The 14,941-nt window shown below is 44.4% G+C and overlaps 1 protein-coding gene across 12 annotated transcripts in view; it reads left to right on the plus strand.

The window, feature by feature from the left end:
- The window catches only part of huwe1 (HECT, UBA and WWE domain containing E3 ubiquitin protein ligase 1), a 42,165-nt gene extending 27,587 nt beyond the window's left edge, over window positions 1–14,578 (plus strand). For 8 of the 12 annotated variants that reach the window (XM_072656305.1, XM_072656317.1, XM_072656312.1 and 5 more), the window contains 27 exons: window positions 282–460; window positions 563–652; window positions 800–960; window positions 1,182–1,227; window positions 1,926–2,276; window positions 2,625–2,835; window positions 2,942–3,066; window positions 3,173–3,396; window positions 3,633–4,027; window positions 4,150–4,807; window positions 5,244–5,925; window positions 6,169–6,260; window positions 6,382–6,538; window positions 6,678–6,810; window positions 7,089–7,291; window positions 7,649–7,911; window positions 8,660–8,762; window positions 9,389–9,538; window positions 9,624–9,869; window positions 10,055–10,172; window positions 10,348–10,488; window positions 10,629–10,916; window positions 11,053–11,158; window positions 11,281–11,398; window positions 11,817–11,998; window positions 12,631–12,821; window positions 13,679–14,578. In XM_072656305.1, coding sequence (XP_072512406.1) covers window positions 282–460; window positions 563–652; window positions 800–960; window positions 1,182–1,227; window positions 1,926–2,276; window positions 2,625–2,835; window positions 2,942–3,066; window positions 3,173–3,396; window positions 3,633–4,027; window positions 4,150–4,807; window positions 5,244–5,925; window positions 6,169–6,260; window positions 6,382–6,538; window positions 6,678–6,810; window positions 7,089–7,291; window positions 7,649–7,911; window positions 8,660–8,762; window positions 9,389–9,538; window positions 9,624–9,869; window positions 10,055–10,172; window positions 10,348–10,488; window positions 10,629–10,916; window positions 11,053–11,158; window positions 11,281–11,398; window positions 11,817–11,998; window positions 12,631–12,821; window positions 13,679–13,781 — 5,716 coding nt within the window. In that variant the 3' untranslated portion in view covers window positions 13,782–14,578. The remainder of the gene's footprint in view (window positions 1–281; window positions 461–562; window positions 653–799; window positions 961–1,181; window positions 1,228–1,925; window positions 2,277–2,624; window positions 2,836–2,941; window positions 3,067–3,172; window positions 3,397–3,632; window positions 4,028–4,149; window positions 4,808–5,243; window positions 5,926–6,168; window positions 6,261–6,381; window positions 6,539–6,677; window positions 6,811–7,088; window positions 7,292–7,648; window positions 7,912–8,659; window positions 8,763–9,388; window positions 9,539–9,623; window positions 9,870–10,054; window positions 10,173–10,347; window positions 10,489–10,628; window positions 10,917–11,052; window positions 11,159–11,280; window positions 11,399–11,816; window positions 11,999–12,630; window positions 12,822–13,678) is intronic. The other 4 variants (XM_072656309.1, XM_072656314.1, XM_072656316.1 and 1 more) reach the window with 3 other exon arrangements.
- Window positions 14,579–14,941: the final 363 nt, after the last annotated feature.

The following is a 14,941-nucleotide window of genomic DNA, read 5'->3' on the forward strand; positions in this document are numbered from 1 at the left end:
TTTCATATTAATTGAAAATGAGGTGTGTGTATATTTAGATGTTATTACACCAGGCGAATGTTGTACTTTAGCAAATATTACATGTGATAAATATATAACCAAGTAGTAGTAATGATTGAGTAGTTAAATTTGAAATGTAAGATTGTTGTTCATAGATATGTTATTTAATAAAGAAGAAATATATTAGATTTACAAGCTGCCATACATTTTAGTTTAGTTTATTACATGCACTACATTTTGTTGCTGTTTTTTAGATAAATCTTTGGTTTTGTGTTTCTCAGGCTGCTAGGCCCAAGTGCAGCTGCCGACATCCTTCAGCTGTCAAGTTCCCTGCCTCTGCAGTCCCGTGGCCGTGCCCGACTTCTGGTGGGCAACGAAGATGTGCACATCATTGCGCGCTCTGATGACGAGCTGCTGGATGATTTCTTCCATGAGCAGAGCAGCAGTGGAGGTCAGGCTGGTGAGTCGGAGCAGGATTGTAGCTGATCCAAACATTGAAATTGCAGTTCTGCAGTTCTTTTGTCTCACTTTTTTCTTCTCTTATTTTCTTTTATGTTTGCAGGCACTCTTTCAAGTATTCCCACAGCATTAACTCGATGGACAGATGAGTGTAAAGTGCTGGATGCAGAGAGCATGCATGATTGTGTTGCAGGTAAAACTTCTGACCAGGCTTCAAAAAAGCTGTTATTCCCATTACAAAAATAATATTTTGCACCGTTATGTAACCTGAATATTATTTCATGATCACACAAGCAGAATCTGACTGCTAATCTAACTTCTCCCTTTCTCTGTATGTCAGTGGTGAAGGTGCCCATTTTACAGCACTTGGAAAGCCTGCGTGATGAGGAGTTGGAGGAGCGCAGAGAAAAGAGGAGGCGGCAGTTGGCAGAAGAGGAGGAGGCCAAGCAAAACGAAAGAAGCACCTCAGCTGGAGAGGAGAGCAGGGAGCAGACACTTCAGGTAAAAAGAGATAGGAGGTGAAATGAGGGCAGTGTGGGCAGCGAGGGATGGTGGGCTCTTTTTGGGACAGACCGAGCATGACCCAAAGTGTTAAAGAAGATCAATATTTAATAACCTGCAGGGAAAGGACAGCACCCTGACTAGACACCCCTGTGGTCTCATGTCATGTACTAGAGCGCCAGGCTTGCTGAATTCCATTGAGCTTCTTTTGTCTCCCACAGGGCACAGCGATAGGCGCTGTCAACGGAGGAGGAGAGAGCTCTGCTGGTATTGTGGTTATTCTCTTTTTCTTTTTCAATGAAAATTAAACTTTCAAGCATGTCATGTTTTGCGTTTCCCATTGTCTTGTGGTGTTCACCCTCCTGTGTATATGTGATTTAGGCTTCATGCAACTGTGCGATGATGGACCTACATGCCTGGAGGTGATATTACTGCGTGCTGTGGGCTGAGGTAGTAGTTTGTATAGTTTTAGGATCACACCAGATCTGGGAGATAACTATACAGTCTACTGTCTTTCCCACGACATCTGCTTGACAACAGGACAACCTGTCTCAGGGACACAATTACATCTCTGCTTGATTGCTGATGGACAAAAATGATAAATTGTTTCGGGTTTGTAATGGTTATGCTGAATTTTTCCATGTTCAGTAATTAAAGGTTGTGATCATGTTTGTTGCTACAGAAATTTCTGTATTTCTCGTTCATGACACCTGGCTATTTGAAGCTCCTAGGGTAGGTATTTTTGGCTGTGCTGTGGTGAGGTAGTAAGTTGTGTTGTTGTTGGGGATCAGGATAGCGCGGCCCTCGAAGGAGATAACTATACAACTTACTGCCTTCCACGTTGCAGCTCTTTGTCCACACCAGTCTGTTCAGTTGTATTAATTGAATTTGAAATTAGCACCCTATAGGCTCGAAATCCCGTCTCTGGATTTTAGGCCTTACTTTTGTTGTCTTCTCTCTACAAGCAGAAGGAGAACAGGCCCAGGGTGGAGTGTCTTCCTGTCTAGACCCTCCTCGGCCTTCTGAGGGCTTTCTCACTGCACCCCCGTCAGGAGAGGTCACCCCTACAGCCCCACACGAGCAGGCCCTTGTCTCACTGGAAACAGCTATCAATCAGCAAGTGCATCAGCCAATTGCAGAGCTGTTGCTGGCTGACTCGCATGCTGATTCGCTTGGGACGCTAGCGGCGGCTGTGCCTCAGCTCTCTGCTCCTGACAGGCCAAATTGTGAAGCAGAAGCCTCCCAGATGGAAATGTCTCCTTCCCCCACTATTGGTGAGAGAGGAGGAGGAGGAGCATTGGATGCAGTCAGGGAAGGTAGATTAACTTAAAACCTATAATAAAAAAAAAAACTTTTACTTTGCGGTCAAGTTGGGAAACGTTGACAGTCTGGTGGATTTCCCTACTTTGTCCTTATTATGAGAGTTTTATCTTAAGGCTATACACAATAAATAGATAAAAATAAATAGAAATAAATATAAATTTCCGCATAAAATATTGAAATTTACTTTCTTTATAGTGTATTCCTAGGGCATGTTCACACCCCACTGCATTCTACATGCAAATACTGCATGTGCTCTTTTTGTCATTTGCTTTAGTGCATATCACTTCTGCATGTTGTCTTAATTTGCTCTTTACTAAAAGCAGTCTGGTCCTCTCTTTTAGCTTCTCTCAGCCCAGATATAGCAGAGAGTTCTGAGCCTGTGCCAGTGGGTGTGTCACAACTAGAGGGGTCACCAATGGATACCAGCAGTCCTGCCTCAGCAACGCAGGAGGAGCCTGCCCCCAACTCTGCACAGCCCAATCATATGTCTCAAGAGCTGTCTGTGAGTGGTGACAGTGGCCTCACTGACAGGCAGACAGACGCAGATACAGGGTGGGTATTCCTGTTTAGAAAGTTCATTTATTTACTTCACATTTTTGGGATGATTTTGGTCTTACTGAGATGAGAATAACCCCTGCTCTCCTTATGTCCCTCTTAGCTCTACCTCTGTCTCATCACCTGGTGAGACCATGCCCCGGAGTGATAGTGCAGATAGCCAGTCTCAGGCCATCCAAGAAGAGCCACTTCCATCAACCAGCAATGAGGAGGATGACCCACTTGCTGGTTAGTTTCCTTTATCTATTGATCTATCTATCGATCTGTCTATTTATTTATTTGTGTGTGTGCACTAATGCCATTGTTTCTTTCTGGTTTGTCTTTGTGCTTCTAGGCATCAGCCTACCAGAAGGTGTAGATCCATCTTTCCTAGCTGCTCTACCTGAGGACATTCGACGAGAGGTTCTGCAGAACCAGCTGGGGATCAGACCTCCCTCTCGTCCTGCTGTTTCCTCCACAATATCCTCCTCAGCAGCCCCTGTTCTGAGTGGAGGGCCTGGAGTCACAGAGGTCAGCCCAGAATTTCTGGCTGCACTACCACCAGCCATTCAAGAAGAGGTGAGACACGTTGGGCTGACTTGGCTGTGAAGTCACATGCTCTGATTTGAAGATGAGCTTTGATTCCCAACCGTGGTTTAGAATTTTGATCTAAATACCCCTACTAAAATGTATGCATTTGGGTGGTGTGCCAGTGGGTGATAGGCTGCATTGTGTTAATTATGCCTGTTGAGTGCAACAATCTTATCAGTTTTAGCTGGGAAAATAAAATCTTCTTTCTTTCTTCTTCTGAAAAGGTGCTAGCTCAGCAGCGGGCAGAGCAGCAGAGGCGGGAGCTATCCCAGCAACCCACTCATGGAGACCAGTCCTTGGACCCGGTCACCTTCATCCAGACACTGCCGTCTGAGCTGCGGCGCTCTGTGCTGGAAGATATGGAGGACAGCGTGTTGGCAGTCATGCCCCCAGACATTGCAGCTGAGGCTGCAGCACTGCGCAGGGAGCAGGAGGCACGGCAGAGGCAGCTGATGCATGAGCGGCTGTTTGGACACAGCAGCTCTTCTGCGCTGTCTGCTATTCTGCGCTCTCCTGCTTTCACCAGTCGCCTGGGAGGCAACCGCGGAGTGCAGTACACTCGGCTGGCTGTGCAAAGAGGTGGAACCTTCCAGATGGGGGGCAGTGCCAACCACAGCCGGTAAGTGTAGAATTATTGAATTTACAGATCTTTGCACAAATAGGATGATGGACAAAGGTACCATATTATCTTAAAGGGCTGCAGTGAGTAATAGTTTGTGCGCACGTGTGTGTTTTATTTAGCCCCTCCAGTTCCAATGTGGACTCCCTCTTGCGGCTTCGAGGACGTCTCTTGTTGGACCACGAAGCTCTGTCCTGTCTCCTAGTCCTGCTGTTCGTGGACGAGCCCAAGCTAAATACCAGTAGGCTACACCGTGTGCTGCGGAATCTGTGTTACCACTCGCAGACACGAGGCTGGGTCATACGAAGCCTGCTCTCCATCCTCCAGCGCAGCAGTGAGAGTGAGCTCTGCTTGGAGACAGCACGACTAGATGAGTCCAGGGGCAAGCGTGTGCAAGGCCAAGGATCATCCAGTGGGAGCAAGGGCTCCTCCTCTTCCTCACAGACCTCTGTGGCGTCTTCATCCTCCTCTTCTTCCCTTGAGCTGCTGAACAGAGTTGAATCGCGCAGCTCCAGCCAGCTTTCCTGGCTCTCTGTGTCCATGGATGCAGCACTGGGTTGCAGGACCAATATCTTCCAGATCCAGCGTGTGTCGGGCCGTAAGCACGCAGACAGGCACTCAACAGGAGGAGCTGTGAGCACTGCCGGCCTGGGAGGAGGAGTTTCAGGAACTGGAGGAGTTAGCTGCTCAGGAGGAGGTGGATCTACAGTGCACATCCATCCACAAGCTGCTCCTGTTGTGTGCCGGCATGTACTGGATACTCTGATTCAGCTGGCCAAGGTAAGTGTGTTTTTATTTATATATAAGTGTAAGTGTGTTTTTATTTTTTTTATATATATATATATATATATATATATATGTATATGTATATGTATATATATATATATATATATATATATATATATATATATATATATATATATATATATATATATCTTGCCAACTTTAGAGTAATTTGATTCATTAATTCACTCATTCATATGTCAGTTACATCTGTTAAAACATACAGATGGTCATAGGAATTTTTAATACATAATACACTTTGTAATGTGTACCAAAGAAGGCATAGACATTTTCGATTAACATTAGATTTTATATAAAAATATGGTTAGACCAATTTGATATTCATATGTGATGTGGTGTTATTTAGGCAATTTTATTTGTAGTTGTAGTAGTAGTAGTTGTATTTAACTCCATTTTACATTTACCTTTTCAGGTATTCCCTAGCCACTTCACGCAGCAGCGCTGTAAGGACCCTCAATCAGCCTCTTCTTCTGAGCTGGACTCTCGTCTGTGTGGCAGTTCTGCTTCCGCAGCAGGAGCAGGCTGTAGACCAGGCAGTGCCAACCAGACAAACCTCTCTGGCACTCCCAGCACCCCCTCCTCAACCCATAACTCCCTCAGCTCCTGTTCAGGCACCGCACAGTCTCTAGGCATCTCCACCGACTTCTGGGACCTACTGGTCAAGTTGGACAACATGAATGTTAGTCGTAAAGGCAAAGCCTCCATGAAGACTGTGCCTCTGGGGACATTGGGTGAAGCCGAGGGGGCCCAGTTAAGCCTGGAGGCGTCACCGTTGGGACAGTTGATGAACATGCTGTCACATCCTGTGATTCGTCGTAGTTCCTTGCTTACCGAGAAGCTCCTGAGATTGCTCTCGCTCATCTCCATTGCCCTACCTGACAACAAGGCCACTGAGGTTCCAGCTGGCCACCCTGTGCCTCAGGCCCCTACTGCTGTCCCTGCAGTCCCCACAGCACAGGCCACTGCTGGGGCGGCAGTTACAGCAGTAACCCAGAGTTCAGCTGCTGTGACCGTTCCAGCACAACCTCAACCAGCCTCTACTACTGCTGCTGCAGTCACCACCATGTCTACTACAGCTATGGGCACTGTTGCTGGTAGGGGACTGAGTTTCTTTAACTTTGAAGGATAAGAGTCATATGGATTATAAATGTAGTCCTGAACGGTTTTGTAAAAATGACACAAAGAAAAACATTAGCTCTAAACATTAATCTGTTACTACATCTTCCTTATTTTATGCACACAGTGACATTTTTTAATTTTATTTAATACTAGCCTTAATCTTATCTGAAAAGTGTCTATTTCCAAGAAAATGAATGAGTGCAATAATGTTGATGCAGGCAAACAGAAGGCTGCAGTGAGCAGTACAGACAGTGATGCCAAACTGGCCTCCACTGGGCTAACAGAGAAACAGCTGCAGCTCTCTGTAGAGGTATGTTCCCTTTGACACCCACTCATGCACACATTTTTTATTCCTGTTTTACCAGTCCCCTCTAACCTAGGAAGTGCAGTATGGTTTGGAGACCCTCTGTTTTGTGTGTGATCTGCACCAGGTGCTGACATCCCATTCATGTTCAGAGGAGGGCTTGGAGGATGCAGCCAACATCTTGTTGCAGTTATCGAGAGGGGATAGCCAGACCCGAGACACTGTGCTCAGACTGCTGCTCAGCGGGGCTCGCCACCTTGGTTACACGCTCTGCAAACAAATCGGTTCGTATGTCTGTCTAATTCACCTGAAAAGCTGACTAAAGAGTGATCTAAATTCTTTTGGCCTTTATTCACTGCTACCTGTTGTAATTGTGTGTGTGTGTGTGTGTGTGTGTGTGTGTGTGTGTGTGTGTGTGTGTAGGCACTTTACTGGCGGAGTTGCGGGAGTATAACCTGGAGCAGCAAAGGAGAGCACGGGCTGATGCCCAGTCTCCAGAAGCATCTCATGAAGACCCATCCCTCACTGCACGCCTTAAGGGCAAGATGACGAGCAGGTTAGAACTACCAACTAGGGTTGTAACAATGCGTCAGAAAAAGGTGACTTGTGGAGGTGACGATATATGGTGGTGACAAATGACATTAAATGTAGTTACACCAATCAGCAATCCCTGACATGTTAATGCTCTAAGTAGATTATGCAAAACAATAGTCATTAACTTCTTAATTCAAGTTTTGATTTGATTAATGAACCAAGTACCAAACTAGTTATAATCCACCATTCTTCAGTGTCTGCTGTACTGACAGAGATCTTCCTTTTCCTGATGTGCTACAGGTTTGACGGCTCAGAGAGTGTTGTGATTGTGGCTGCTCAGAAACGCACGCTGGGTGGCCGAGAGCTTCAGTTGCCCTGCATGAGCTCGCTCACCTCAAAGACTTCCACGCAGAAATTCTTCCTACGAGTGCTTCAAGTTATCATACAGCTGAGGGAAGATACACGCCGTGCTAACAAGAAGGCCAAGCAGACAGGAAGACTGAGTGAGTGTGAAAGACTTGGGATGTGCATTGGAACTGCATGTATGCTTCTGCTTTGGTTCCATACTTTTTATTGTAGACAGGCGTATTGAGGCATTTTCATAAATTCAAATTTATCCCACATTGATATCAGAACCAGTTATGTAACCTTAGCAATTATCTGGTATAATGGCATGTCCCTTTGTAAAACACTGATCTCACAGGCATAAAGTTTTAAAAAGCCCTGATGCCCAAGTGCATTCCTAACTTAACATTTTCAAAAAAACATGTCTGTTGCTCTGTTGTAAACAGTATTTAGCCTTATAGCCTCTATAATTATGATCTAAGCTTGATTGTGGGTATTCTCTCTTTGCTCACTAGGCTCCACCAGTCTAGGCTCTGCGAGCAGTATCCAGGCTGCTGTTCGCCAGCTGGAAGCTGAAGCAGACGCCATCATTCAGATGGTGAGAGAGGGGCAGCGGGCTCGCCGGCTTCAGCAGGCTCCCCCGCCCTCATCCTCCTCTTCCGTCACTGCCGCCGCCGCCGCCGCCGCTGCTGCTGCTGGATCGTCTGCAGCAGCTGGCCATGCCCCCAGCACTGCTGCAACCAACAACCCCCCTGCCGGCCCAGCCAGCTCTGCCACGGTTAGCATGGGCCCCACTGACAGCAGGCAGACTGCTACTCACACTACTGACCAGTCCTACCACTCCTACACACATACACAGATACATATATACACACATAAAGACCTAATTACGGCTCTGTTTACACTTAATGGTTCAAAATCGAGCGCACAGGTCTTGATGTCAAGTTTTTTCACAGATGTTATGTTACAACCTTTACCGTTACAACCGATTTGTTTTCTCATTATTCTGTGTGCACCAATACACCAATGCAAAAATATTTACAACACTTTTCAGAGCTTTCACATTCACTTTTATAGTAAATCTCAATGATAATGTGAGCCAACCACATCTCACATTTTCCACTGTACTGACTTTGTTCCTCCAAGTTGGCCATCTGCAAATACTAATGCACCCACACATGTATGCCAGTGAGACAAACAGGCTCCTTTTGTACCAGAACAAGCACTCTGTTTTTGCTCTCACTGCATTGTACTGCATTTGAAACTGATGACCTGTTTTGTGTATGTTATGGCTTAGCATAATGATTTTTGATTGTGGCTGTTTTGCTCTGTGCTTCTGCTCCCCTCCCAGCCCCTCACTTGCATTTGTCCGAAATGCATGATGCTTTTTTTTTTTTTTGGTGGGGGTGGGCGTTAAAGATACTCTGCTAAATGATTTAACCTCTCATCATTCCGCCTTACGTATTGACTTTTTGCAGCTCTTTATGTTAAATCTGACCTTGTCTCCTTTCACTCTCATGGTCCAGTCGGAGGGAAATTCTACAGCAGAGCCTCCTGCAGCACAGAGAGATGACTCTCCTATGGACGTTGACCAGCCCTCTCCTCTAGAGCAGGACCAGGCTCCTATTGGTAAGAGCACACTTTAACCCAAGTCACAAAGATTTTCTTCGCATTTCTGGCATTTGGCTGACGTTCACGAGTTTGAATCACAAGCCATGCTGCTTTAGCATCAGTGGCCGTAGTCCAAGAGCACAATTGGCCCGTTTCTCTCTGGGTGAGTGGATGGTGCTCCCTCCTCATCACTCTTAAACGACGTTGGCTGGCACATGTCCTCCAAACATGTCAGCTACCTAGTTTGAAAAGATGCGGTGGCTGGGTTTGCTTGTATCAGAGGAGACTTGTGAAGTTCTTACCGTCCCAGTTTTGAAAGCATTGCTAATGCTAGGAAGAGCAATGAATGTATTAATGAATTAAGAATTAATGTATTATGATTCAAGAGTCACTACTTTTTTTTCCACCCAAGTACTCTTGGTTTAGTGTGTTGTCACTTTGCCAAGAGTCTGTCACAGGGAGGGTGACATTGCAAAATGCTTTGCTGTTATAACTGCATTTCGCTTGTCAATTTCTATGTAGATGTTTGCTGGGTAATAGCCTTTGACCAGGCTAAGAAGAGCAGTAAGCAAAACGTATTTTGCTTAAAAGTAAAACTGAATGTGTTATTTGAGACACTGAGGGAAATGTGCCTGTGCTTTCAGGTGAGGAGAGCAGCAGTCAACAGGAGCAGGAGGAGCGTCTGCCCGAACTGCCACTGCTAAGTGAGCAGCTCTTATTGGATGAGCTGTGGGATATGCTTGGAGAGTGTCTTAAAGAGCTAGAGGAGTCGCATGACCAACATGCTGTTCTGGGTAAACGCATCACCTTAAATGTTCTATGATCAAAATAATGTATAATGAATTGGATTAACACAGTCTTGTGCCTCTTGATGTAAAGTTTTACAGCCAGCAGTGGAGGCCTTCTTCCTGGTGCATGCAACAGAACGAGAGAGTAAGCCCCCAGTGCGGGACACTCGAGAGAGTCAGCTTTCCCACATTAAGGATGAACCACCTCCACTTTCTCCAGCCCCACTCACGCCCGCCACCCCCTCTTCCCTGGACCCCTTCTTCTCCCGAGAACCCTCCTCTATGCACATCTCTTCCAACTTGCCCCCAGACACACAGAAGTTTCTGCGCTTTGCTGGTAAGTTCTATAAACACACCACAGCACACTAAAAAATGTTTTTATTAGGTTTTTAATTAAGGGATTGTCTTTTTTTTTTTTTTTTTTTTTTTTTTAAATAGGTTTCTGTTGTCCTATGTTACAATGTAGAGTTGCTGTTCTAATATTAGAATGGTCAAACTTTTTGCTGTCTGCTTCTGAAACAGAAACTCACAGAACAGTGCTTAACCAGATCCTGCGCCAGTCTACCACCCACCTGGCAGACGGACCCTTTGCTGTCCTTGTGGACTACATTCGCATTCTTGACTTTGATGTCAAGCGCAAGTAAGGCTAAACTGACCGACATGGTTTTGTTTTAGTTTTACCTACTCACTTTTCACACACCATTTTTACTTTCTCTCTCCTCCGTACTTATCTGTACACTCTTACCTAAAGCGTGCCTTCATGGAGGTTGTAGATGAGCAGACTGCTTATGTGTGTGTGCGTGTGTGTCTATTAGGTATTTCCGTCAGGAACTGGAACGCCTGGATGAGGGTCTAAGAAAGGAAGATATGGCTGTTCATGTGAGGAGAGACCACGTCTTTGAAGACTCGTACAGAGAACTGCACCGCAAGAGCCCGGAAGACATGAAGAATAGACTGTGAGTTCCACACACACAACTTGAGGACACTATTAAGACATCCTAGTATAGTTCACAAAAGAAGACAGGAGGTTGTGCTCCTTTAATCATTAAGCAGATGTTTTGTACTTACCTATACTATTTGTCCTTGTGCTTTTCAGGTACATAGTATTTGAAGGAGAGGAGGGACAAGATGCTGGTGGCCTGTTAAGAGAGTGGTACATGATCATCTCCAGAGAGATGTTTAATCCAATGTACGCTCTGTTCCGCACATCACCTGGAGATCGGGTCACCTACACCATCAACCCGTCTTCTCACTGCAATCCCAACCATCTCAGCTACTTTAAGTTTGTGGGTCGCGTTGTGGCCAAGGCTGTCTACGACAACAGACTGCTGGAGTGCTACTTCACACGCAGCTTCTACAAACACATCCTGGGAAAGAGTGTTAGGTAAATGTTGTTGTCATTTATTGCCACTGCTTTTTTTTCAATGTATTTTTAGAAATTTAAAGCAAATTTTGTTTTGTTATTTTGAAACACTTATTCCCCTAACATGACCTTGATGTTTCTTTTGTAATACACACAGGTACACAGACATGGAAAGTGAGGATTATCCCTTCTTCCAAGGATTGGTGTACTTGCTAGAAAATGATGTCTCTACCCTGGGCTATGAGCTGACATTCAGCACAGAGGTACTGCTCGCCTTTCTTGACCCTCCATTGGAAATATATGCAGTTGGATTCTTTCATTTATTTAGTAGTCATATGTCACAAGATTAATGACATCCGCTGTTCTTTTTTTTTTTTCCCCTCAGGTCCAAGAGTTTGGAGTATGTGAAGTAAGGGACCTGAAGCCCAATGGGGCCAACATTCTGGTGACTGAGGAGAACAAAAAAGAATATGTGCATCTGGTATGCCAGATGAAGATGACTGGTGAGTTTTACAATCACCCTGTGTGCACATACGTACACAGCACGTTGTGTTGTGGGGTTTTATTATTATTTTTTTTGGGGGGGGGGGTTGGGGTTGAATTAGAAGTAAAAATACAGGCACAACGCAAGTTTACACATCTGAAAAAAATAAAGCTGCCTTAGTACCCTGAGATTTCCCATGTGACACTATAGCTAAGTTAAATAAATGTACATATACAAGTTTATGCATTCATTTGAGTCACAATTCTAGAAAACAGTACATTTTGGTTTGAATTTAACTACATACTACATACCACAGTTTTGTTTTGTTTTTTTTTCTTCTTTTTTTTTTTTTTGAGCGGCGCTAGAAGTGTAGAATCATGTCTGTGAGTTGTATATTTTCTCCTGTTCTAATGTGACCATTCTGTTGTGTTGGGTAGGTGCAATTCGTAAACAGCTGGCAGCCTTTCTGGAAGGCTTTTATGAGATCATCCCCAAGAGGCTCATTTCCATCTTCACTGAGCAGGAGCTGGAGCTGCTCATCTCGGGCCTGCCCACCATCGACATTGATGACCTCAAGGCCAACACAGAGTACCACAAATACCAGTCCAGCTCTATCCAAGTATGTATTCGAAACATGCAAATAACTAAGAAATGTAGTTGTAGCTCATGCTTTTTTTCATATGTATTAAACATGGGTGAATGCAATGCATCAGGGTACATTGCCCTTGTGTAATGCCTTTTTACACAATTTGTAATGCCTTTTTGAATTTGGGTTATTATGACGTTAATCGTGACATAAAAATCACCTCATAAACAGACAGCTGCCATAGATGAACACACATTAACTGACCACAGTTTATCATTTTCTTCCTCCCTGTGGATGGCCTGAGGCCACAGATCTCTTCCTTTTGCTCTTTGGGGAAGAAAAAAATCCCATACTATGGTTTGATGAGCAAAATGCCAGTCAGCAGCTTTTAAGCATGGTGACACTGTTATTTCTAATATGGCAGTAGCAATACTGTTGGTTTGTTTTCACTCAAAAGGGTGTGCTAGTTTGGACAGCAGCCATGTGTCATGTGGTTGCTCTCATCCATTGCATGTTGATTTACATGATTGTCATTATTAGTGTTTTACTGCTTTCAATTAGCTGATATTCGTATTACGTTAAGGTTCACACCTCATTCAGCCATGTGTATTTATACCTCACCTCCAAGGTATGAGCAGGTGTTAATCTTGGTCTTTGCTTTACAGATCCAGTGGTTCTGGCGTGCACTGCGCTCCTTTGACCAGGCTGACCGGGCCAAGTTTCTGCAGTTTGTGACCGGCACATCCAAAGTGCCTCTGCAGGGCTTCGCTGCACTGGAGGGCATGAATGGCATCCAGAAGTTCCAGATCCACCGTGATGACCGCTCCACTGACCGCCTGCCCTCTGCACACACTTGGTAAGCTCTCATAGAGTTGTCTCTTTAAAAGTAAAAGGTGTGAAGACTGTAATGGAGTCAGGTCTAAGCCCAAACTTGGATTTTGACATCAATTTTGAATGTAACGTACATTAAACCTTTGGCAGTATTGAAGCACAATAATAAAGTGTGCCACGCTATCAGCAGTTGTTTAGTAACATCACTGCTGCCGTGTACTAATCAAACTCAAATATGTACAGTTTGTTCTGAATGAATTAGAAGTAAAAATACAGGCACAACACAAGTTTACACATCTGAAAAAAATAAAGCTGCATTAGTACCCTGAGATTTACCATGTGACACTACAGCTAATTGAAATAAATGTACATTTACAAGTTTATGCATTCATTTGAGTCACAATTCTAGAAAACAGTACATTTTGGTTTGAATTTAACTCCATACCACAGTCATATCAGGATATTATTACCAGTTTGGAAGTTCCTTTTACCATATAGGAGCATTTTGTAGTTCTATAACTACAGGCAGTAGTCCATCTATTTTCTACATACTTTGATAGCTTCCTTTCACCCTGTTCTTCAGAAATGTCCAGAAATGCACTTTAAAGCTTGTCACTTTGAAGTGGCACAAAGGACAAACTACATTTTCTGACAGTAGGGGGAGCCCATTAGCAATAAATACCAGCTCTTGAATGTTCTATGGGGTCAAAATGTAATAACCTACTAATAATTCGCCTACTAATGAAATGCATCTTGACTGTTAATGTAATATTTATTACGTCTTTGACTGAGTTCAGTGTAAAATGTCACTGGGATTGTTATAGTATTGGTAAATTTTGAGTCACTTTAACCCAGACCACATTTTGTCTCCTTTCTCCACAGCTTTAACCAGCTGGATCTCCCAGCCTACGAGAGCTACGAGAAGTTGAGACACATGCTGCTGCTGGCCATTCAGGAATGCTCGGAGGGCTTTGGACTGGCCTAGAGACTTTCCTATACCGACACACACACATGCGTGCACATACAGTACACATACACACATTGACACACCACACTGATTTAGATTTACATAATGTTAACTTATGACACACACACACACACACTATCGTAGACATGGCCAAGACCTACTTGTTTCTAATCCATATAAAGACCGACAGAGTTGGACGACTGAGCGACGGACGTAAGACGGACGTGTTGACATTGCCTACTACACACAAAGCCTCTCATTGACGCACAGAACTGTATTCGGTATATCTGTGTGTCTCCCATCCCAATTAAAAAGAAGACCCGAGAGACAATATGGAGGATTTGCGCGGACTAATATAAAAAAGACATTTTCTCCATTTAGTTTGTTTTCTCTGTACAGAAGGTTTGGGAGTTTATTATGTTTAATCCTTTTTTGTTCTTCTCTGGCTGTTAAAAATAAGGAGAAGGTTGTTTGTGTGTGAAACAGGATGGTTATAAAACCTTTGGGGGGGGAAAATATGTTGATTGTCCTCTGTTGCTAATGTGTGACCTCACTAGCTTTGAAAATGGGGGGACGGGGGGAGGGCAGGGGGCGGTTGAGTGAGAGTTAGAGTTTTGATCTTGCAAACATGCAGGGACTTTTCAAAAGGTGACATTTTTAGGCAAATTTTGTGGTATTTTTGGGAAGGATCACAGAAATTAGAGGAGGTGAAGGACTGAGCAGAACCACAGGCCTTCTGATGTGGTTATCAGACTGCTGAACCTCAGCAGCTAATCAGAGAATAAATTGCTACATAAATAAATGCATAAAATGGAGTCCATTGTGTCTGCTAAAGTTGATTTTAATCAGTGCACTGAGGTTGTGTGCAGGTGGGCTTCACGGGTCAGTGTGATGGGCTGTTTGGAAGTGTGTTGAAAGCCTGTCTTCCTTGGCTGCACTGTTGACCAGTAAAATCGGCGCTGTCATGTTGAGATGGCTTGGTTCAGACAGTCTCGGAGAAGCCGGGGTGTGTGTCTTTCCTCAGTGTGGCTTCTGTGACTTCATTCCTGCCCTGTGGTCTGTTGCTGCTCTGCTGATGAACCAGATGAGACAATGGTGAAGTGAGGTCAGCCACACACAGACACAGAATCTCTGAAGTATTAATCACGCCTAATGCACTCTAGCACACTTTGATCTAC

The sequence above is a fragment of the Salminus brasiliensis genome, chromosome 14 (assembly GCF_030463535.1).
Source record: "Salminus brasiliensis chromosome 14, fSalBra1.hap2, whole genome shotgun sequence".
NCBI lineage: Eukaryota > Metazoa > Chordata > Actinopteri > Characiformes > Bryconidae > Salminus > Salminus brasiliensis.